This window comes from Puntigrus tetrazona, chromosome 10, assembly GCF_018831695.1.
Source record: "Puntigrus tetrazona isolate hp1 chromosome 10, ASM1883169v1, whole genome shotgun sequence".
Classification (NCBI taxonomy): domain Eukaryota; kingdom Metazoa; phylum Chordata; class Actinopteri; order Cypriniformes; family Cyprinidae; genus Puntigrus; species Puntigrus tetrazona.
In genome coordinates, this window is record NC_056708.1 from 12,510,485 (window position 1) to 12,534,932 (window position 24,448).

The window sequence follows — 24,448 nt, forward strand, 5'->3', positions numbered from 1 at the left end:
TGATGAAAGGACCGCTTTTGAAGCTTATTAACAAAAATATATTAAACTGGTGATTATTTTATATTAAGCAACTTAAAAGGTGAATGGAAAGCTACACTGTGTGGTCAAATTCTTTCATGACAGACATTATCCTCTGTAAATCCTGTTTAACTGAAAATATAAGGCAAGCTAAATTAACATTTAATTCTATCAACCGAATACCTATTTTTGATATTAAACATTTTAATTAGTAAGCAATCAAACCCTGACTGTAATTTAATAACTAGGTTGTAGATATTAGTACTTACAGCTGCAAATATCTGTTCTGTTAGTCACTAGTAGTTACAGACTGGTTAGTCTTTATTCCTTTGACGGTAATAAAGATAAAGTAACTGCTACTTGAAATGAATTGCACGTTTTTGCCTTCGAATCATATTGAGAATTGTTGCTCGGATATTCCCTATTCACTTCTTTACTAGTGAACCAGTGAGATAAGAGATTTTTCTATTAATAACTGATATAGATACTAGTATCTCGTATTGTAAATACTAGTGACTAACTACTAGGCTATAATTAGCCTATTAGTGAAACTGAAAAAAGATATTTTAAGACCAGTAAAGTATGAGAAATATTAACTATGCACTCCTTTAACTAGTGACATGAGAAATAATAGCGACTAACCGAAAATGTGACTAGTCATTATGACTAATTGCTATACATGCTATAATTACCCTGCCGAAAATTACCATTACATATATACTACTTTGTTTCCACAGGGAGAAAAATGTTAAATGAGCTTGCCATAAAAAGGGATCAACTGGAGTAGCGTGAGTTATGCAAACGCAATCTCTGTTTACCTTTTGAATACGCGCCTGTGATTGGCTGCCCAGGCTGTCACTCCAGCCGTGGGCGTGGCCAGCTCACTCCACTCTAAAGCACGCTGCACCCTGAGAGCGCTTCACAACACGGTCGTTTCATTTAAACCCGCGCTAGGCATGGTACGAGCCGCACACCGCTGAGTTGTAGAGCGCGATCAGACGCAGGGCTTCACTGTCAGTCAGCTCTGATCATGTGCGATTGTTAGAGTCAGCAAACTAGACAACATCTCAATAGCACTTATACTCTGTTTCAGGACAGTCAGCTGACTTTGATTTTGCGATGGCAGAACCGCAGCAACAGCTGGTCGACATCGACCCGGATTTCGAGCCTCTCTCCCGGCCGCGCTCATGCACCTGGCCGCTGCACCGACCGGAGTTCAGCGAGCCGGGGAGCTCCAACACCTCCTCCCCGGCACCGTCCGTCAAGCAGGAGCAAGGCATCGTGGACTTTATTAACAGCCTAAGTTTATTAGAAGAGACCGAGGACTACCAAGAGGAGAAATCCGTCCTTTTGAACGACTTACACTGCCAGGACAACTGCGTCCATCCCCAGCAACAGCATCCCCAGCAGCCGAATCCCCAGCTGACGCACCCGCAACAGGTGCCGCCGCTCCCCGCCCCTGCCAGCAGCTCCAGCCCTGCAGCGGCCCAGAGGAAGAGCAGCTCGTCTCGCAGGAACGCGTGGGGGAATATGTCATACGCTGACCTCATCACCAAGGCGATCGAGAGCTCCCCCGAGAAGCGGCTCACCCTGTCTCAGATCTACGAGTGGATGGTGAAGAGCGTGCCTTACTTCAAAGATAAGGGCGACAGCAACAGCTCAGCCGGCTGGAAGGTAACGGCTCTCCAAGGCCAAGCGCAAGTGCCATTAAAAGTAGCGTTAGAGGTCATCTTATTATATTTAAACTCACTAACGTACACAAGTATTTTTGACACTGAAAGCATCCTTTAATGTAATTTCATTTTACTATCAGTTCCAAAAAAAAGACAATTTGGAAAAATAAGGCATGTGGTGCAAAATAAGTGGAAGGATGAATGTTTTGCTACATTTAAATGTAAATGTAAAGGAGCAATTCGTATCTGATTTTCTACAAGCACAAACAAATCTTAATCATTATTTCCAATAAAAATATATAAACTTCCTTAAAAGAAGATAAATTTACCCTGTAGGGCCTTTTCTTTATTTTTGAGAATATATATAATAATTATTATATTATATATATATAATATTATTATTATTATTATAACAATTAAATAACATTTCAAGTATAAATTTAAATTCAAGAAGCAGGATTTATTTAATTATAATTGTATTACCTGACCCGATTAACTCTACCTGACTGGTAATATTTCTTGGTAACCTGATGTAGGCAAACTTTACAGAGGGTCCTGGGTGGTTCTGGCCCGGCCAACCATGTTCCCGTCCTAGCAACCACGGCTATCTATCCCACATTATATCTTAAAACTAGTGATTTAATTTAGTCTTTTTTACTTAACTGTTGATTTTGACTGTCTGATTTTGGTATTACTAAAAATTTGCTATTTATTTTATTTTATTATAATTTTTTTTTAACAATGTAGGTCCTTAAAAAAGATATAGCGTAATATGTACCAGTAACAATTATCCTTCAAAAGCGCAGTTGTGGATTCCCTCTCGGCGTAAATGAATGACATGCGGTTTGTTATGGAATTTAAGGCTCGAAAGAGGAGGGACCGGAGCTCGCTGTGTTCAGAAGAATGCATAACAACCCAGTATCAGCTGCGCATTTGCTGATGCCAGTTCAGTTTAATCTTTGTTTAATATCCTTGTCAAAAGAACTTGTGGTTTGGCTTTCTGTCGTCAGCATGACGTAGAGAGAGGGCTAAAGAAGGTTACATTTTTTTACTTTTTTTTTTTTTTTTTTACTCGCCCACATGTCATTTCAAACTTGCATGACTTATTTTCTTCTGTGAAACTGATTGTAGAAAATCAGTTTTGCATGCAGGTACCGAATCTTTCACGCTTCAGAAATGTTTTATGAATCTTTTCGCTGCATATAATTCTATACGTATGGCGTACGATAGCTTTGTGTGAAATATAATGAAAAGAGCCGCTTTTTCTGATCCGGTGTGAGTGAACTGTGCTCGTTTTCGTCGGTTTTAGTCATGTGACCTATTTTTCCAGCGCTCATGCAGAGGTATGTAGTAAGTCTTGTGATTTGACGACACATTTCTAAAGCTCCTGAGGTGCTTTGAGGTGCCTGATGGCTAAAAGCAACTATCAGGGCTGCCATGATTGAGGTGGAGCAAACAGAGAGTGGTTTCAGCGTTGAAACGGGTCTTTGTCAACCTGTCATTTGTCTCTAGAGCACTTGTTCCTGTGATTCACCCCTCCATACAAGCCACTTTTGTTTCTTTGCTTGCTCTGTGCGTAAATGGAAATACAAATCCTTACCGTCACCCATGTCAGGGCCTCCTCCCAACTCTGAGCTAAAAATACCGGCAGGATTACCTGTCATTACAAGGGAGACACATTTACCTGAAAGGTGTGGTTTGCCCCCCTCCTCGCCGCCGACTACACGCCACGACAAAACATCGTCTGGACTCCTCCACCTGTGACGTCATAGTTTTAGCATTCCAGTCACTCATAGGATATTTGAAGGGGTTGGACTGTTCTTTATCGTCATACCGTCTACATACCTGAAACTACAATAGTATTCTTCTTCCTGTGCTAGTAGATTCCAGTCCACGACTGTCACACTAACGTAAGTAAAACCTGAGCAAGAAAAAAAAAGGTCATGATGCGGTTGAGTCAGTGTCATATGATTATGAGTTTAACACAGGGCTCTGCAAGATTTTTTTTTTTTTTTAAGGATAGATAAATAAGTGTTTTTGTTTTTTTAAATATCATATTTTAGATGAGTAATAAGCTGCAACAAATAATTTATTAGATTTTAAATTTGCGGCGATAGCTGGAAACCGTACATCTATGATGTAGCTTCCTTACAGCTATAAATTCATAAACCCACTTTTTGCTGGAAAATGATGTCATGAGGCGATTTCTTTATGATTTTCAACCTCTTTTATAACCGATCCTTCCAAGACGCCACAAATTAGTCTTGCAACTGTGACAAAACCTCAGCTGTATTAGCCAGCTGGATACATTTAACACGAAGATGTATTTAAGACTGAATAATTTGCACCAAGAAAACCAAAAGTTTTATGCTTGAAAGACATAAAAGCTGTATGCAAATGTGCATTCGTCATTGCACCAGTGGTCAGAAAGGGCAAGTGACATGGCCAGTGGATCGTTATTGTTGTCAAAATGTATGTTAATATACAGTATGTTGCTTTTATTGTGAAACATACACCATGCGCTATAGAGTTCTTGTCCCATGATAGCCAGTTATTTTGGTTGGCAGTGGTTTCTGCAGTGCAATGCTGAATCGTTCCGTCCACTTTGAAATCTCTTTGCTGCAAAATGCTCTTCTGCATCAAATGCGTAGCCTTATTGGCTGTTATCTTGCCTTATGGGCCACTTCAGTTTCATTGTGGTCAGATTGCTTGTCGTGTCCTTTTTGTTTTAGATTCACAATTGTTGCTGAATCAAATCGAGAATCGAATGCAAACTGGTCACTTTTGTTTAGTTAACTTTTGATGATTTTTTTTTTTGTTTGTTTCAAGCCTAGATGTAACTAGGTAGAATTCAGGGAGTTGAAGGAAGAATGCTATCTTGTGGTTTAAAATCTCTGCAGGTTTAGGGGTCAACATTTTAAGGTCATGCCAACCAGTTTGTAGAGCATGTAACGGGAGTCCATGTTCGTTCCCTTTTAAGTCGAAGTGAAATAATGAGAATAGTGTTTAGACTCATTTTATGAGGCTCTGGCACCCAGCATGTTGTTTCATAACTCTCTTGTGTTTTTAAATATGCACAGCATTGTTTTATGTGCCTTAAGTAGTCAAACACACACACAGGTAGTGTGGGTCAATTTTCTTATTCCCATGTGCCATCATAACTACTGTAAAAATGGTTTGTACTTTCTGTTTCGAAGCAGTGTGCACCCAAAGCTAGAGATGTGTTACTATGTCTGTGGTATAGTGATACAATCTTGTGTGGAGCCATAATATAGCTCATCTTAGCAGTACGTTTGAAATAGTAAATAAACACACCCTTTATCGTTCATCTTTTTATTGCCATTTTTTACTATTTTAATCCATTCATATTGCCATTAAAGTACTAAGAATTCCTCATCCAAATTAATAAATGAATCCATGTGGTTTTCGTTAAGTTATTTTAGGGGGGAAAAAACAAGCTTTCTTACTTCCCCCCTCTTTCTAATGCTTTTGAAAAATGTTTAACTCTGAGCCCTACTTAGAGCCCGTGAACCCTGTTACCTCTACATGCTTTGAAGTTCACCATAGGCTTTCACCTCACCTACTAACACGCACACACGCATGCACAAACATGCAAGCTATACATTTGTACGTTAGTGTTTTCAGGCTATTTCAAGGCACGCACAATATTTGTTCAAGCTTATCTTGAGCAGATACCAATTTGTATCCTTTGTCAATCTGTAGGTATCGAGTGTAGGCGTCCTGGCCACTGATTCTCCAAAACTAGTCACTTTTGACGTGTTTGCGGATTCAAAGTGCGCTTTAGGCAGTTTTAAAATCGAATTGTCAAAGTTTACGTTTTATCGCATTCGAACGGTTCGTAAATTCTGATGCGGTTTCTCGGAATGTATTTGATCGATAAATGGCAGGATATACAGGTGAAGTGTGCAGAGGCTGAAGTCTGTGGTTGATACCTGCTCTGCATAACTTGGGTAGTGCGTAATTAGCATTGTGCAAGGTGCAGCAAAATTGAGGGACATTTTGCTTTTTTACACACTCAAAGCGAAAGAGAGAAGGGAAAGGGAGTAAAGGGTTGAAAACGAAATGAAAGCACTCGCAGCGCCGCTCCACCGTACCACAGATAGATGAAAGACTTCATCACTGTGGCTCTGCTAGTTGGTGCAGACTTTGGCTATGTGGGTACCTGTGGCTTTTAATCTAGAGCTGCATCAGTGTGCATGCATGGGACAGTAGCGTGACAAAAAAGATACATGTGAAAACCCTCTGAATTCATCAGATATCAGGGAAAAAAGTCCCCAAACCGAAATGTCAAATGACGACAACCGGATGTCAAGCAAAAAGGTGAAAGAATGCAATGTAGTCACTTTTGATTACAATTTATGTGAAAAGTTATTTCACTGTTTTCTTTCATTGTTGGCACCAAAAATAAGAGTGAATCATGATTTACTGTAATCTGTGCTGTAATGAAAAAAAAGTTAGTTTTGTATTATCGCTTTGGACTAAAACTTACTGGCTTTGCTCACACAGGCTGTAACAGCTTCCCAAAAAATTACTAATTTTAATTGCTTTGGATGTTTTTTTTTCCCCATTTTGTTAACCTTCTGGTGTTCCTGTTCGAGAATGATCGGCCTACACAATACATTTCTCAAAATGCTATATTATTACCAAATTTTGGCAAGCTAAAACATGGTAAAAATGGCCCACAATTAACTTTTCTTTTCACTCAGAAACTGCGGAAGTTCCAAACAGAAATCCAAAACCTGGCTGATTTATATGAATGGGTGTCCAAAGGCCAGAAGACATCTATATCAGAAAACTGAATTTGATTTGAAACGATTTTCTTTTAGTGGTACTGAGGTGTAGCATTCGTGCAGATAAGAAGCCTAGACTGTCCTTCATGATGAAGACACAGAAATAGGTGTAAGATAGACAGGAATTTACCCTTTAGCTTGCCAGAGACATTCCTAAAAAACTTGTTTGCTCTTGCTAAGGAAAGACATATGCATTTTAGCTGGAAAAATTCCCTGGACTCATCAGAGCTGAAATCGTGCCAGCTTTAGCTAATTATTCCAGAAAGCAAGACAATAAGACATTTGTTTTATTTGTCAAAGCCACGCTATAAGAAACCAGACCTCTCACTGTGCTTTTACTTACCACAAAAAACCAAACATCTTTTTTTTTCTTTTTTTTTTTTTTTTTTTTTTTGTCCATTTTTCTCCCCCAAATATTTCAGCCATCTGTAAATATGCATGGCAAATCAGTTTTAATAAACAGTTAGTTTTAATATGAAAAGTTAGCATATATTTTCTATTTCCATTTTGTTTTCAAGATATTATACTTTCAAAGCATTCGAAACTAACTGTATATGTCACATGATCCTGTAGAAATCACTATAATATGCTGATTTGGTGTTTAATTTTAAGTTTGTATAGGTACTTAATTGTTACTGTAATTTTTTGTATTATTTTAGGAATTTTTCTACTTTTTTTGGTGGCAACCATGATACATTTTAAAGAGACTCTTTTCAACAACTTATTTATTTAGATTCTACATATACATATTCTGTAGACAAATATATAAAACACTGGAAGGTGCAGAGATGCAGCATACCAGGTGTAGGCTGTTTAGGACAGTATCATCTTTCAAAGCGTTTCTTCAAAAGGTCAACTACATCCTCGTTGTCCTGTCTGTCATGTAGAGGAACGCACCTCGTTGACGCCATGTCTGTAGCGGTGGAGGTATCATGGGAGGTCTGCATTGTTGTTAAAGCACGGCTACACCCTTCAAAGCATATATATGACCCGTGTTCCCATTTCTGTCTAAAAATTCTCACTCGTGGGATTTCTTTTGCTAAGTCCCAGTGAGTTCAGAGGCATCTGGGGTCACTGGGGTCACTTGAAGGCAGCGGAGGGCATTTTGTAGGCCCCACTGTACTCCAGCATTACTGCACAATCACAGGAGGTGACAACAACTCTTCCAGTATTGTGGAGATAGAGAAAGAGAGAGAGAGAGAGAGAAGGAGGAGGAGGAGGAATGGAAGGGAAGGGAAAGGGGGTTACTAGGGAAAAGCGTCAAACATCCTCCATTCCTGAGCACTGCGCTCATTTCCATCTGCGCGTTCCTTAAAGCATTTCCTCTATGTTTCGTCAGAAACACAGCGGCTTGTGTTTACAGACGGACGTCGGTGCACTGCAGTGTTTCCGATACTGTCATGCTTAACATTAATTTCTAAAAACACGTCTCCCCCCATCTTTACGTCTTTCACTATTTGAAAAAACTAAGACAACGTCAGAAAGATCGCGAGATTGTGAGTTCAGCATTGAAACAATCACTGATTCAACAGGACTTTATTAATCAAGTTTTGATTAGATTGTGGTTCGTGTAAGTCTAAGCTTCCCTGTCCCTCTGACATCCCGCTCTCCTAAACAAGGGTCACTGACCTGTGAATGTCTCCGTTGCCAGTGCTGCTGCATCCGTGTCTCTGTTACAGAGACGCTGTATCTTGAAAGCTGCTCTCTCTGAGAAAACACTGATGAATGACTTCCCCTGTTTTATTTTCTACCACTAATCATCTCAGCATTGATTAGACTTCTGAGTCCATGTCCTTCCTGTGTGTGTACACACGCTCTTCTACTTTTCCTTGTTTCCATTTTTATAAATAGTGCATTATTAGTTGAAATGTATGTTTTTTATTATATAAAATGTCTTTTATGACTTTGTCTGTGATTCCTTTCCTTGTGGTGACACATATGTGGGAGATGGATAGATTGCATTTTTCATTTCACAGCTGACATTTTTGGCATTAAACAGAGGTTTATGGCATTGTTCAGTCAAAAGACCACTGAATAAGTCCAGTGTTGTTATTAACTAAATTTAACACAAAATGAACAATAACCATATTAAAATAAATGTAAAACATGTAAAAATCTGAAAAAAATATTTTTGTAATTTTAAAATTAGATTTTTGTAATTATAGGGTAAGTTGTATTACTTATTGCATAACTTTTTTATAATGGAAAAATATTTTCTTAATTTTTTTTTTTTTTTTTTTTTGCTTAATTCAGTTTGGGTCCCTCCTACTCCTGCTGTCAAAATCATATTTGTTGCCCCAAAGGGATCTCATTAAAACCACGGCTAAATCAAACATGACCCTTTTTCTGGCCTCTGCAGTGATATCCTTTTCCTTTAATGTAAAACTTCAGGCGCTACTGGACCTTTGTCGTGTCGAGTCCAATGGCTCCGGTGGAACCTTTTGGCTTGAGGTTATTTTTGCACTTTCCTGTAAAAACAGTGCACACGTCTTCCACAATGAGTGATGATGCGTTTCCTGCTGAGTGGCTGGAAAATAGCGACATTCCCTCCCCTGAAAAAGACACACACATATACACACACACACACACACTCTCTCCGCCTGGCCAGGAGACGGGGGGCACCAGAGTTTGACAACAAAAGTCGTCTGGTTTATTCTAGAATAAAGTCTGGATTGTATGAAGCAGTTTTGCCAACATATTAAAGAGCACATGGAAATTTATGATGATGCTCACTCCAACTAAATCATATTTTAAAAAACTCAAATATGAGTCTGGATAAAAATGAGGCCGCGTCCTTTCCTGGCTTTAAAACATGAAGTAAACGCTTAGGCCCGTACAGATTTGTGATTTGCTTTTTCTTGTTTTTTTGCATTGATTGTGTGGGGAGAGTCTATGCTATTCTCTGGAATGGATATGAATACGGAGTGAGAGTCCTACACACAAATTAACCAACAGATTTGCTAAATATAAACAGAAAAATTGAGGATGAAAAGATCTTTTTGAGTATGATGTCCTTTGGAGATGTGCTTTAGCATTATGAATGTTCATTTGTGATATTATTGGTTAATATTACTTTCCCCCGTCCACTTGGTCATGGTTAGATCAGCAGAAGAGGGGAATTGTTAAAGTGGCCAGGATTGTTGGGATGCTCAGACTGATCTCTCACTTACCAGAATTGTATAATAATGACTTTGTATAACATTTTATGTATAACATTATTTAATATTTTTGTGGTCTATTATAGAGTTTACTTATTGCAGTTAGCTTTTATTTTTATGTTAATATTTTATTTTGTTTTAGTAATTTTGTTGTGCTTTTTTATATTAGATTTTTAGATTTTTTATAATTAAAAAAAATTTAAGTTTAATTTAAGTATTTAAATTCTTCAACTTTTTTTATTTTAACACATTTTCATTCAAAAACTATTTTAAATAGTTTTAGTCCAATTTTAGCTTTAGTTTTAGTTCCACTTGTTCAGTGGTCTCTTGGTTGAATTTTTATGTGAATTCAGGTATATTGCACAAAAAATTTTGAATGGAAAAAAAAATGATACAAATACAATTTTCTAAATATGCAAAGAAAAATGAATCACATATTCTGAAGATGAGAAAACAGTAATCGTATCACGTCTGACCTATCAACTGACAAATCACTTTTTTTATTAACACTAAATAAATAAATTAAGTTAATTAAATTGTTATGTCAAGTTGTCATGTATTTTTATTTTAAGAATGAGAGACATGGCAAGAAATAACAGGGGAGGGACAGGAGGTGTGTTATTCTTAACACCACCTTACAATAACACACACGCCCCTGCAGGCCTTTGGGGTCTAGTTGGGTGGGGGTGGGGGGCTCTGCATCCTGTAACACACACGTGCACGTGCAAACACTCACTCATAACAAACACACAAATGCACACACCCACAAAGGCACGTTTGCTCCGATACATGCACACAAAGGCCAGGTGCTTGTCTTCAGAGGGTGTTCCCTCAGAAAGGGGTTCCGGGGGTTCGTTCCGTTTCTCACTTTCTTTCTCTCTCAGGGGAGGCTGCTGCTGACTGGATGCCAGTGGGCAGAAAGACCTCTGATGCTTGGCGCCTTACTGGAAGTCTGTATTTTTCTCAGTGGCTTGTGACATGATCCGTTACCACACGTGCAGTATGTCAACTGGCATCGGCGTGACTTTCTCTACAATTCCACTCTACTATTTTTTTTTTCTGGCAGGGAAAAACCTACTTCAGATTTTCTCAAAAGCATTTTTCATTCACTGTGAGGGTTAAAGGAAGTGAGTGGACATTTGTTGATGTGGGAAAACCGTGATACAGAGATGAATGTATGTATGCGTGTGTGTGTGTGAGAAAGAGAGAGTATTTGTGCAGGCTTTTTCTGTTTGCGGGAAAAAAAGCCAGTGAAAAGAGAATAGATAAGGCTTGCTCACATGACCTTGGCCTGGTTTTGTGTGTTCATTCTTCTTCCTCTGCAAAGATGTGATGTCACTTCCTGTATCACTGGTTTAAAGATTTTTCATTGAGCTGTTGCATACACTACACTTTTAAAATTTTGTTTTAAAATGATTTAAACAGAAGCAACAACTTTGGTGTTTAAACAAGCAGTTTTTTTATGTTCCTTGTTGTTTTTACATTAAAAATGTAATCAACCAAATGTACAGTAATAAAATGTTAATTTTTAATGTCTTAAAAATCAAACTAGTATATCAAAATGATTTCTAAATGATCTTGGAGTAATGATGCTGGAAATTCTGCTTTGAAAACAATTATAAATTACATTTTGAAAAATATATTCAAACTGTATATTACTGTTTTTAATGCATTTCTGATCAAATAAATGCAACCTTGAAGGCTTTTTTTTGTCTTATAGACCCTAAAGAAAATGTACTGTAAAGGCATTGTTAAGCCAAATTCTATTCTTTCATAAACAAAAACTGTTAAACATACTGTACTTAAAAATGAAATGTTCTACAAAAGTCAGGTTTAGAATGACATGAAGATGAGTAAATGATGACGAGATTTTTTTATGAGCTTGCATTTTTACACCCAAAATTTGTTCATCAGCTCACTGACTACAGTAATTAAGCATTGTGTGGTTTGGTACAATGCAGGTTGTCTGAGTGTGTGTGTGTATGTGTGTGTGAGACTGGTATGTGAAGCATGTTGACTCAATGTATTGCATTAAGTATGATCCACGTTAATCACTCCTTCATGGGCCTCAATATACGTATACAAGTCTGCAAGCTAGAGTAGAGCTATAGCAAATCTAACATTGTCTAACAAACCTTTTAGGTTGTTTACCCTAAAATGGAAATTCATTTCCTTACCTAATGCAACTTTTTATTCTTCAGAATGTCCATGAGCTCTTTCCATACAATTAATACAAATGGAGTTCAGAGTTATTCAGCTGCAAAAATGACAGAAAAGTGGCATAAAAGTAGTGTGATTTGCGTCACACTACTTTTAGAGCATGCAAGCTTGGTCCTTCAGGATGCCTCATACCAGTTTTGACAATGTTGATACTGGACAATGTTGCTTCAATATACAAAAAAGTGAATGCAAGGAAGATACAGTGAACAATGGTTCATTTTGGTTCATTTCCTCACACATTTAGCTATTAGGAGAATTGTAGAGCATGTTTTACTGTGGGGTTTTTTTTTGTCTTTTTTGTTCTTTTTGTAGCTTAACATGTGAGTTATAATCACATGAGGGTGAGTATGATGAGGTCAACTGTCTCTTCAGTCAAACAAGCACTTGATGTCAGACCTTCAGTACCAGTATAGTTCAAACCTCTTCTCTATGTTTTAAGGCCAAACCTCTTTGTAGTCTCAGTCTTTCCATTTGACCCTGAGCCAAAAGTGAGAGAACATAAAAGGAATTGAAAAGACTTAAAAGGGCAAAATGAACAGTCAAACTCATTTAGTAAGTGACAAAGTTCATGTCGGGTCACCCTGTAATTAAAGCAAAATAAAAAAATGAGGCTGCAGCAGATTGCTCTGGTTTCAGAGCCCCCACAACACACACACACACACACACACACACACATTCTTTAAAAGGCTATCATATACCCTATATAATAGAAAATGAAAAGGATGCTGTGTGTGTGTGTGTGTGAGAAAGACAGATTTCATGCTGTTCCCTTACATACTTTTTAGTTGTTTCTGCCTTTCCTGCCCCTCCCTGGAGCGACCACATGAAATGATAAAATGACAGATCTGAGTTCAACCCAGGTGTTTGCCTGTGCGTATGAGAGTTAGTTTGTAAAGGTGGAACTAGATTAATTGGGTGGGGTGTGGAAAGCAGTTAGAAAAACACGATAAACCTCGATGTGTGGAGATCACTGTGACCTCCTGCCCTCTTTGTCCGTGTGCACATGTGTGTGAACATGTTTGAGTGAAACCGCACAAAACACAACACAGGCAAGGAAAATCACAAATCAGATCTCTAACATTGCAGGTGCTTTTCCTAGGCAGCAATGAGATGACATGGAGTGCAAAGAGAGACTTTATATATGCATTTTATGCAGCAGCAGTGTGTCAGAAATACGTATTGGCGTACTGTGTGTATTCATCTAAAACAGCAGCAATAACCAACAGCAGCAGTGTAGCGGATTCCACCAAGACCAAGCACATTAACATTGCCATATACAATACCACGGTAAAATCATCAGAGACTTGTCATGATGGAACTGAAAGCTCCAAAAAATCTGTAAAAGAGCAACCTCTGAGCAATAAAAAGTTGCTTTGGGCAAGATTAAAAGGTTCAAAGTGCTGAAAGGATTCCTTTTAGCAGTTTAAACTGCAGTTAATCAGTCATTTTTCACAGTCGGGCTACTTAGTGTTGTAGCTTATATCTCAGAAAATGTAATTTACTTGTTAGAGTGACTGACTGATAAACAATACTGCAATCAGTCGAATTACACAAAGAAGCAGTTCCTCTTATCAAAGGTAATTTCCTGTTTGGCACCGAGTCTCATTGCTACATCATAGGGCAGGTCTTTGTATCATTTATTAGGGTATTTCACTCCCCAAAGGTCTCGTTGGCGGCCCCTGTGCGAGTCTGGTCTGTGCCCGCTTGGAACCCTGCGGTCTGTCAGAGTGAGAGGGCAGACCGGGCTCCTATCAGCTTTATGCAGCTTTTCCTGAACGGATGGGCCAACTAACTCCCACTTATGGGACGTCAAGTTTTTCTCTTTGTCCTTTTCGCTCTGTCCCTCTGTCTCTATTTAGAGACACTAAATAGTTTCACTCTCTCAGAATAACCCAGCTGCCAGTATGCACACTAACACACGCATTTACACTCACTTCTGCATGTTTTTGTCTTTTTAAAAACTAACGAAAAGAAAAGAGAACATACTTTGAACGAGCAAGATTAGGGCTCTTTGCAATTTATGTGTGTAATCCTGCATGAGCGTGATTGCGAGGATTATTCTTTACGATATCAAGTAGATTATAGTTCTTAGTACACAATGAAACCATGTGTATGTTTATGCATATCTCATAGCGTTCGTCATCTTTTCCTGTCCCTCCTCTTTGCGACCATATGAAATGAAGGTAAAGTGCAGCCTGCGTGGTTAATGTAGCTTTCTTTAGAAGTGCAGGTGCTTTTGTCACTTCAGTGAGAATCTCCTATAGATTACTGTGCTACTGTTTTTGGGTCTGATATTTCATTCAGTTTATAACTGTAATAAAATATTTAGTAATTATAAATGATATCATTTAAATTAAAATAAATATAAGTAATTATGATTATCACTTTTAAAAGATCACAAAAAGTATTCTTAATTAATCTGTTACGTTACCATATTTTATTTAATATATATATATATATATATATATATATATATATATATATATATATATATATATATATATATATATATATATATAGTGTTTATAATGTATAATTAAATTGTATTTTGCATAATTAAAACATACAGTAAGTGCAAATAACTAAATAACTGATACATAGTATAGCTAAATTTTGAAGAAATTAAGCAAAACTCACTGCCTAAGGTATGGTGAGTGGTTGTCTACAGTATGTGGTTGCTAAGGTGTTCTAATTGGTTTTTAATACTTTTTCATGTGGTTTGTAGAGGGTTCTGGGTAGTTGATGGCCAAAGAGATCTTCTTTCCCCCCCGCCACAAAAACTAAGGTATTAGTTAAATCTGTAGCATAAATCCAGGGCACCATAGCTTATTACTGAACAGATAAATAAAAAGTTTGCCAATTATTTTAGTTCTATTCCACTGAATGAAAAGGAAAAAATATTTTTATAGAAAATAATGCTCCATGTACTGTAACTAAAAGAACTACTAACCTTGAGTTTTTCATTCATAACAAGTTCCCTGATACGCAAATGCATTTATTTTCTTCTTTTTCACTTCAGTGCTAAATATTTACAATGAAGGGGGAGAGAGATAAAGCGGATGTGCGCAGGAGGAAGTGGTTAGCCCATTGAAGTCTCTTCTCACAGCTTATCTCTGAGGACCTCTTGCCGTTCTCTGTTGAACTTGTACATTCCACTTCTTTATCTCCTCTCACTGAAATCTCACCCACTGACACTTTTGTCTCAATCAGAACTTGGGAAAGCACTTCTTGATATACATTTTAGTTATAATGCATCCTTTTATTTTGGATAAATACCTAGTTACGAGACATATTGATTGGTGCACACATGAAGCCAGGCAGGTTTGAGTCCAGCTTTTTGTCTTCTACAAATTCCTTTCTCAAATGAATCTTTGAGATCTCTTTCACACCGTACGTTTTCTGCTTTGTGTGCGTATGGCAGGGAGCGATGTGTGGTATTATGTTTATGTGTGAACATCAGGCACCGTTCTGTCAGTTCGCACCTGGTCTTTGGAAGCACTGCTTGTTTACTCGGACTGGTGTTCGTTGTGAAGACGTCACGACTGACTGGCTGCAGTCAAACAGCTGTGCAGGAGTTATCCAATCCACTGACGCCAGTGTTTGAATGTGTTCTCAGTAGAGCATTTTAAGGCCAATTCACACAGCACAGACAGTCGCCAACAAACAAGTTGGCTCAAGTTGGCTGTTGGATTTAGAATTTTCTAAAAAATAAATGTCGTGTTCACACTGCCCCGACAAACTTCAAGTCACAGAGAGTCAAATAACACAGTGTGGCATCGCACCACATCCATTGTAGACCGCTGCATCGCTCAAATGGATGATCCTGTAGCCACAATCAAAATTTTACTGTTATTAATGTTTTGGGGAGTCAGAAATGAAAGGGGTTCATGGGCGAAGCATGCTTTAATCAAACTTGCACATCGTCATGGCAACGGTTGGTGGACACATCAGAGTTTGTTGTCATTTGTTGGAAGGCCCTTTCACACTGCTCAGACCCAACAAACGCTGATTAATCATGTTATGTCTCTCAATTTGATGCTTATTGTAAACTTTATTTTACAATTACCTTCATTCGGAATATCATTTGTATAGTTTTCCAATTAAGACTAAGTTTAAAAGTTTCAAATCTTTATTGTCTTTGTTCACATAACGGGAGTTCGGGTTGGTTTAGTTATGTTGATGAGTTGTGAAGGTGATGGCTGATTAATAATGCCTGCTTGTTATTGAGTGGCAGTCAGTGTGTGTGGTGTCTGGGGTGTCAGACAGGATGCAGATGGGGTTTCTCGGACTTGTTTATAAATCCCTCCGGAGATCTGACGCGTACACGTGCACACGCGCACACACTCACACACACACACACTCAAATACATAGTGACCCCTTCAGCATGCCCTATTGCCACCTATCTGTGCAGAAATAGCTCTAAGGATTATAATAGAAATGTGTTTTTCACACATGTACACACACACACTTATTTGCCACTGCACCTGGTACTACAAGCAAATTCACTTCTGTTCATCAGTTTGTCATACCTGACCTGCAAAGAAATGTCATATACTGAGCATGCTAAAACTTTGATATATTCATAATTTCATAGATTCATTAATTATAAATAATGAAATTTTATTTTATTGAATATATTATTTAGTTTAGTTAAATTTAGCTGATAACAAGTAATTCTAATCTATCTATCTATCTATATATATATATATATATATATATATATATATATATATATATATAAATACATAACATGTGTGTTGTAATTAAAATTAATTGAAAATTACTAGTGCCATTTGTTCATTTATTGCTTATGGAACCAATTCTGTCACTGACAAACCTTTATGTAAGAGCCTGAAATTAGACCGGTTTCAATTTGCACAAACTCTTAGCACACTTCCCACCCAACTGTGTAGAAATTGGTGCATGGGTCCACAGTTTCATCTCACACTCCAGTTGACTCAAATCTTACCCAAAGGGGATTTTAATGCATACTTTTCTTTAGAGTCGCAGATCAGTTGGGGATATCCCAGATCTGAGCCAAAGTTCATCATGTAACCTTGAAATACCTTGCATACCTGTGATAAGACAAGGGTAGAGAGAGGTGAAGGCCTCACACCATGTATAGATGTCCCATGTGCTGATCTCAGACCAGAATTACTAGGTTAATTCACTCAACATTGTCTTAATTTGTTCACGTCATTCCAAAACAACAGTAATTCGTGTAACTTTTGGCCTGTTTTTTAAATCTTTGAAACCATAGAGCAGCATTGTGCGAGCAACAAAACGAAATTTAATTTGTTATTGAAACTCAACCTTCAAATCTAATTTGCATCTGTGTGCATTGAAACAGCATCCAGAATTGACATCTGTGACACAGTTGAATTGATGCGGCGATGTGTCCGTTTATGAATATTTGTAGAACTCTAGAGCCTTTTTCTAGGGGAGCAGATTTAATGCCGGCCTGGCTATTACTCACTTCCTCGAATGTACATTTATAAAGCTGACCTCAGATCACCGGTCAAATACTAACTGCTAGCTTGAGTCTATTTTTGAGGGTATTGAGTAAATCAACAACCGTACCTGACCCTGAAACTATTTAGGCATTAATGTAATTTTGTTCTTTTTGGATGCGTGATCACCAGTTTGATTAGAAAACTGTGACACCTTCTCCTTCGCATTCCTGTAGTGACTCACATCCTGCCGCCCGGCCTGGTGTGCATGTGCAAAGTGTGTGCATTTGTGCTCTGAATGTGCCTGTGCCTGTGATCTGCAAATATGACTGGATGAATTTATGCATGAGTACACTGGAACACGCACAATATCCATCTTTTCTTTCTTACTGCCGGTCATTCTTTCTTTCTTCATGCGTGTCTGCCTGTCTTTCTTACTTGCATAATTTTACAGGAGTGAAGTGTAGGACTTTTTTTCTCTGTTGACAGAAAAGTCACTAATAAAAAAAATAGTAAATGTGTGTTTAGTGAAATTGTGATTTTTGGGGAAAAAATATGTGTGTGTGTGTATTTTTAGAACATTATAATACAACTAAATAGCAAATCATTTTTTGATATCAGCCCTTTTACCAGTTATCGGCCTGAACATAATGATTATCAACTATTAACGTTGGACAGATTTTTTCCGGAGTCTTTCTTTGTGTCTGTGTGTCTTTCTCTCTCTCTCTCTCTCTCTCTCTCTCTGTCAGGGTGGAGCGAGGCTGTGGGGGTTCTGTTACAGTGCAGACAGACGCCAGACAGCCCATACGTTATTACTCTCCCTGTGTCTGTTTGTAAGGGTCTGTCAGCAGTACTCGAGAGGCTGTCCTCCACTACACACACGCACAGACACACACAGCGAACTCATCGACCCTGTTCCTCTCAGCAGGAAAACATTCCCATTGCCCCGCCTCTACCTCAACACACCCCTCCTCCTCCTCCTCCTCCTCCTCCTCCTCCTTCATGACTCAATGCCTACTACCTCCCTATGTCTCCACCACTTCACTTTCCATACTGGTACCCCTCTTTCTCATTTTTATCTCTATTCCTCCAGTTCTTCCTTTTCCTCTCACTCAGCATCCTTTCCTCCAGTCTGTTTTCCCTCATTATTCTTATCCTTGTAGGGCCAGTTAAACGGGTCAGACAGAAGATCCAGAACGTGTGTTTCCAGACCTCCTGCACACTTACTCATTCGAATCTATACGGGCGCTTTCTTCACGGATTCTGTGATGTAGAAACCGCATTTCCCTTAACTTGACCTCTAAGGTCATGACCTTCAGCATCAAAGGTTGGAGGTAACCTCCTGCTGACCTTCTGGGGCTTGAGCCTCTGCTTTCCTTCTTCATACCACTTTACTTCCTGCTTCGCAGGAAACAGACTGTTCATCCCTCTAGTAAAGTGATTTTTTTTTGTCTGTTATTTCTTGTAGGACATTGTTTATTTAAAATGTAGTAATGCATAAATACTTTGCTTGGACCAATACAGTCAAATTGTTTCAGTTGTTCAGTGTAGATTTAGTTAGCCGTGCCACAAAAAAATCTCTTTTTAAAATGCAATAATCAATAAAAATGCAATTCTTCTCTTTGAAAGATTCAAAGATTCATTACTAAAACACAATTTTAAAAAAGATACCAACTACTATCATAGACGTCAATACCCCTATTAAATGTATTTAATTTTTTTTCTATTTCTGAGGGGAAAATTTTGTAATTACAGCCATCTGTAATTATATACTTATTGAATCACTGAATCAAATGAATTTGAAAACTTTAAATTTACACTTTATTTCCAAATTTACATCACACAACACCATTAAAAAATGTCACATTTACTATTTTATTTGTTTTTATTTTATTTAGTTGTTTGCACCATCTTGAAATATCACAGTTATGACCTTTGGTACTGTTAATTCTTAGTAAGTATGATGACATGGTCAAAATACCACAAAACAAATTAAGAGTCCTTTATCCTCTTGTATTGTTTACTTTTTTTCTTCTCAATGACAGTTCAGGCTTAAATTGTGTCTCTTTTCTCCAAAGCAATCACAATAAGAGTTAAGCTTGCAAAGTGTCCGAGACCTTTAAATTGTACTGTGGTAGTCTCACTTCTCTTTCTTAGTTAGATGAAGGTCTGGTCAGGGTGTGAATGGAAAAACCGAAGCAGACAAAATATCATTAGCGCAGGATGTGTGTGTGTGTTTGTGTTTGTTGAGTTCAGTATGTACCTCTGAAAAGGACATGACTAATACAGTTCTTACTTTGCCAGCTAACTGGCTATTCCTCTACTTTTATACTGTTATATATTTGTTAATCGAAATGTGGTTTATTTTGTTTTATTAGATGTCAAAATCTTGTTATTGGGTATTATGATATTGATTGGATGATTGCAGGTCATTTCCACTTCTTGTGAATGGTTTCCATTGGGACATATATTCTCAGATTTCCATGTTTTCATCCTGTTCTCTCTCTCTCTTTGCCAGAACTCAATCAGACACAATCTATCCTTGCACAGTCGTTTTGTGCGCGTCCAGAATGAAGGAACAGGGAAGAGCTCGTGGTGGATGCTGAACCCTGAGGGGGGAAAGAGTGGCAAGTCTCCACGCCGGAGAGCCACTTCCATGGACAACAACAGCAAGTTCACGAAGAGCCGCGGACGAGCAGCCAAGAAAAAGGTCAGTTGAGGAAAAAACACTCTGCTTGCTCAGTAGGTGCAGATTAACTGTATGTCAAAATATGAGTGCAGTGGTGTAAACTCCCGAAACATCAATCAACATAAGGCTTTTGCAATCAGTTATGTAGTTTATGTTCACAGATAAAAAAAAAAATCTTGTTTTTGATTTTTCTGTTTGTATCAGATGTAAGTGGCACATTAACATATCAGATAAATTGTTCACATTTTAATTAATTGGCTATGATGGTACATTACAACATGCCTTTAGTCTCATTTCTATTTTGAATGCACTTCAAACTATTTTGCATGACCATCTGAAAGAGAATACCTTTTTACAAATATAGTGACATTTGTTTATTTTTACATTTTTGTTTATATTTGTGAAATTAACTGACATGGTGTAAGAATGACTTAAATCAATATATATCTGAGTAGTAATGTGTTACAGTTGGTTTTCATGGCTTTTTTTTTTTTTTTGCATCTGTAGATGTCGATGCAGGGTGGACTGGACGGTGGTTCTAACAGTCCTGGTTCTCAGTACCCTAAATGGCTCGGCAGCCCCAACTCTCACAGCAATGATGACTTTGAACCCTGGACCACCTTTCGTACCCGCGCCAGCTCTGATGCCAGTACGCTAAGCGGCCGTCGCTCACCCTTCCTACCTGAGGAGGACGAGGCGGGTGAGGTTCCCATCGGGTATCCAAGCACCAAACTGGGCGGCCCCCTCCCCAGCCTGTCCGAAGTGGCGGGTCACCACGGTTCAGAGAACGTGATGATGGACAATCTCTTAGACAACCTCAACCTCATCTCGCCCAAAAATAACACCCAGGGCAGCCAAGATGCCCAAACTGCGTTGTCTTCGCCCATGATGCAGGGTAGCCCTGGGTACCCATCTTACAACTCCCCCAGTATGGGTCCCCAGCCACAAGTCCAGCAGGACTACCGGAGGTGCCTGTATGGACAAGCCAGGGTGGGCGGACAGAGCCCCATTGCCATACCGACTTTATCGGACAGTCAACCAGGAGGCTACGGACCCTTCGTGAGTCAGTACAACTGTGCCGCAGGACTGCTCAAAGAGCTGCTGACCGCAGAGGCCGATCCAAGAGGAGACATGATGCAAACTTTAGAGTCAGTGGGGTCTGGAGAAGGGCGACGGGGGCTACCTAGCTATGCTAGTCAAGGACAAATGGGACAGGGGGGCAAAATGATCACGCATCCTCACTTGCATGGGCATCCACGCTCGCTTCATCAATTGCCATCACCAGGAATGGGCATGAACGGCTGTGGTCTGCTGCCCCACGGGCATCCTGGTCGCCTCGGTAACATGAAGCTACAACCACACCTGCCTCATCATGCTCAACTGGGAAGAGGCGGAGGCGAAGCCAGGATGCCAAATTACACCAATGGCAACGGTTTCCACAGACACGGACCGGGTCTTCATCACCATCACAGCCACCCGGAGCGCCTGCCCAGTGACTTAGATGACATGTCGATCGAGCAGCTGGAGTGTGATGTAGAAACTGTCCTTCACGACACGCTCATGGACGGCGATGCTCTGGACTTCAACTTCGACCCCATGAACAGTCAACAGAGTTTCCCGCATGGAGTCAAGACCAATACGCATAGCTGGGTATCGGGATAAACCCCTTAGCTACTCAAATACAAATAGATTGGTGAGGAAGGCTGTTTTTGAATTTTTTTGTTTTTCATATAATCATCATAACAAGTGTGTGTGAACATATATGTAAATATGTCATAGACATATAGCAGGTCAATCAACAGTTGACTGAAGCAGACTGAATGCTATAGGTCAGACCAAAAGGTTGCACAAACAAGAGAGATTTCAAGCTTACATTTCCTTCATGTCTGACTCAATTATTAAAAGTCTAAAATACAAAAATTACAAGTGAATACAAAACAAAAGTCAAATGAATAAATATTTTTTGGCATCATTGAAGCCCATCTCCACACAGTTGTGACTTTTCTTTGCTGTGATTGTTTCTGTCTTGTAATTCTTTCTTATTTTTCTGCATATCTCTATATACCTTGCAATTCCAATTTAGTTTTCTCTTAATTCTGAGTGTATCTCTATCACAATTTTCTATAGTTGTGATTATATCTCACAATTCCGTTTTTTTTTTTACTTTCTCGCCTTTTTTACTGAACTACTTTATTTCTCATGGTTTTTACTGAGTGTCTTGCAACTCCAATTTTTTTTCTCCCAAACCTGAATTTATTTCTCGCCATTGTGACTTTCTTTCTCGTAGTTGTAACTGCAATAGTTATTCGTCCGACATGCATGCACCACCTCCTTCATTATTTCATGTAGTTGTGACTCTATTTCTCTCAATTCTGAATTTCTAACAATCGTGACTCGATTTCTTGTAGTTGTGAGTATAGATCTCGCAGTTTAATCCTCCCGATTCTGAATTTATTTCTCACAATTGTAACTTTAAGCCTTGAAGTTGTGATTCCAGTAGATAGTTAATTGAAACTGAAATATTACCACTGTATGCATCACCATCAACTTTTTTTTTACACTTACTTACTGACATTTCGTCCGATTCTGAATTGTATTTATTTCTCACAGTTGCAACTTTATTTCTCGTAATTGTAGTTATTCTCGTATCTCGTAGATATTTCTCTGAACTCTGGCTTTATCTCTTACCACTGCGACTTTGTATACTTTTTATAAAATCGACAAACTTACTGACATGACTTTAGTTCCTCATTGCGGTTCTCTCTCTCTCTCTGAAGTGCGTGCATGCACCTCATGAACTGTTTACCTCAGTCAGAACTTCAAGGCCAGTGAACGGTCATTATTTACTGATTTACAGTACATTGTTCCAGTAGACTCCATGATTGTCGGGAATCATCATAATCTGCTTTTTGCTTGTGGTTAGTCCGAGTGTAAATATTGAAACGGGCTAATCAAAAATGGTCACGTCAAACACTCACAGACATTTGAGATTGTTTTGTATATTTTTGCCTATTTGGTCTTTCAGTTTGGCACTGTAGGTCACTAAAACGAATTCAGGGCAGATGTGTGTGTCATATAAACTGGAGTGCTGTATAATGTCTGGTATAGTGTACATTATGGTTATCTTTTGTCATTTCAGGGTGCTGAATGAATGTGTTTTGTACAGAGATGTATATTTTTGTTCTTCTGATGGGATGGTCAATGAAATGTTTATATTTGTACATTTGTAAGCTTCTTGCAGGTCATTTTAAATGCTCTTCAGTAACCCCTCCCAGCTTTAAATGTCTAAAAAATACTTTATTGCATCCTTGTTTGCTGTATATATATGTAACAGATTTTCTCAAACTGCTGGATGAAATTCTTTCATTGTATATAGCGGACGTGTACTTTGTGCCTTCCACTCTTACAGCCGGAAATTTCTAACCAATTTCTGATTTAAAATTTTTTAATGATTAAAAAAAAAAATGGCGGAGTGGTATAACTGTCCAGATAATTGCAAAAAGTCTTAACATTAAATGCCCATTTACCTTTTTTTATTACATGGGAAAATCAGATCAAGTATAAACCCCAGAAAACTTCATGATATTCATGATTCAAACATTACTATTTGTAAAATAATGACAATGACAATAATAATAATAATAATAATAATTTTTACTTTAGAAAAAGTATTTGAAAGCATTTTGTAATATTTTCCTTGCTTGTTTCCCCCTCTTTTGTGATGTTTTTAAAGTAAACAAATTGTGTATATTGAAATCCACATTTTGCCACAAAATCTATTCATAATCTGTTTAACATGTCAGTTAAACGATGTCAAAATGGATCAAATTTCAAATGAGCTGTGCTGATCACTGGAGGCCACATTTACTTAAGACTCATTTTTCATCTGTTTAGGGCATCTTAAGATCATTTTGCATTCATGTATTTGACAAATTATATGATCATTTTGTGTAATTTAAGATTTTTCTGCGTGATTTTGTCTTAATGTTGTACATGCGTGCACACACACACACACACACACACTCATTGTAACTGCACATCTACAGAATATTTAATGCATTGATATTTCTAACCGGTGAGATTTTCTATCCAGACAGTGAGGTGTACCATGAAGGTTTGTAAATTATAAAGAATATTTTAAACATATGCATATATTTTTAACAGATATAAAACAACAATCTGCTTTTTGTAGTAATTTTAGACTGCCTATTAATATTCAAGTTTGCTTTTGTTTGTTTGTGTCTGTTACCTAATATGTGTAAATAATTTGATGTATCATTAATTGTTTGTTTTTTTATTTTTTATTCTGGTCTACATTGTTTGGATCTTTTTTCTATGTGAATAGAATTGATTTTGTCTTATTTAATAATCAGAAATGTCATTTGTTTTGACTCTAATTTCTTAGGAGATGAATTTGTCTCATGTGTT

General features: G+C 38.1%; 1 protein-coding gene across 1 annotated transcript; it reads left to right on the top strand.

Moving 5' to 3' along the window:
- Window positions 1-717: 717 nt before the first annotated feature.
- Window positions 718-24,054, top strand: foxo1b (forkhead box O1 b). Its single transcript, XM_043250280.1, has 3 exons — window positions 718-1,692; window positions 19,850-20,041; window positions 20,528-24,054. The coding sequence occupies exons 1-3, from the start codon at window positions 1,138-1,140 to the stop codon at window positions 21,680-21,682; spliced, it is 1,902 nt and encodes a 633-aa protein (XP_043106215.1). The 5' UTR covers window positions 718-1,137; the 3' UTR covers window positions 21,683-24,054.
- The last annotated feature ends 394 nt before the right edge of the window (window positions 24,055-24,448 follow it).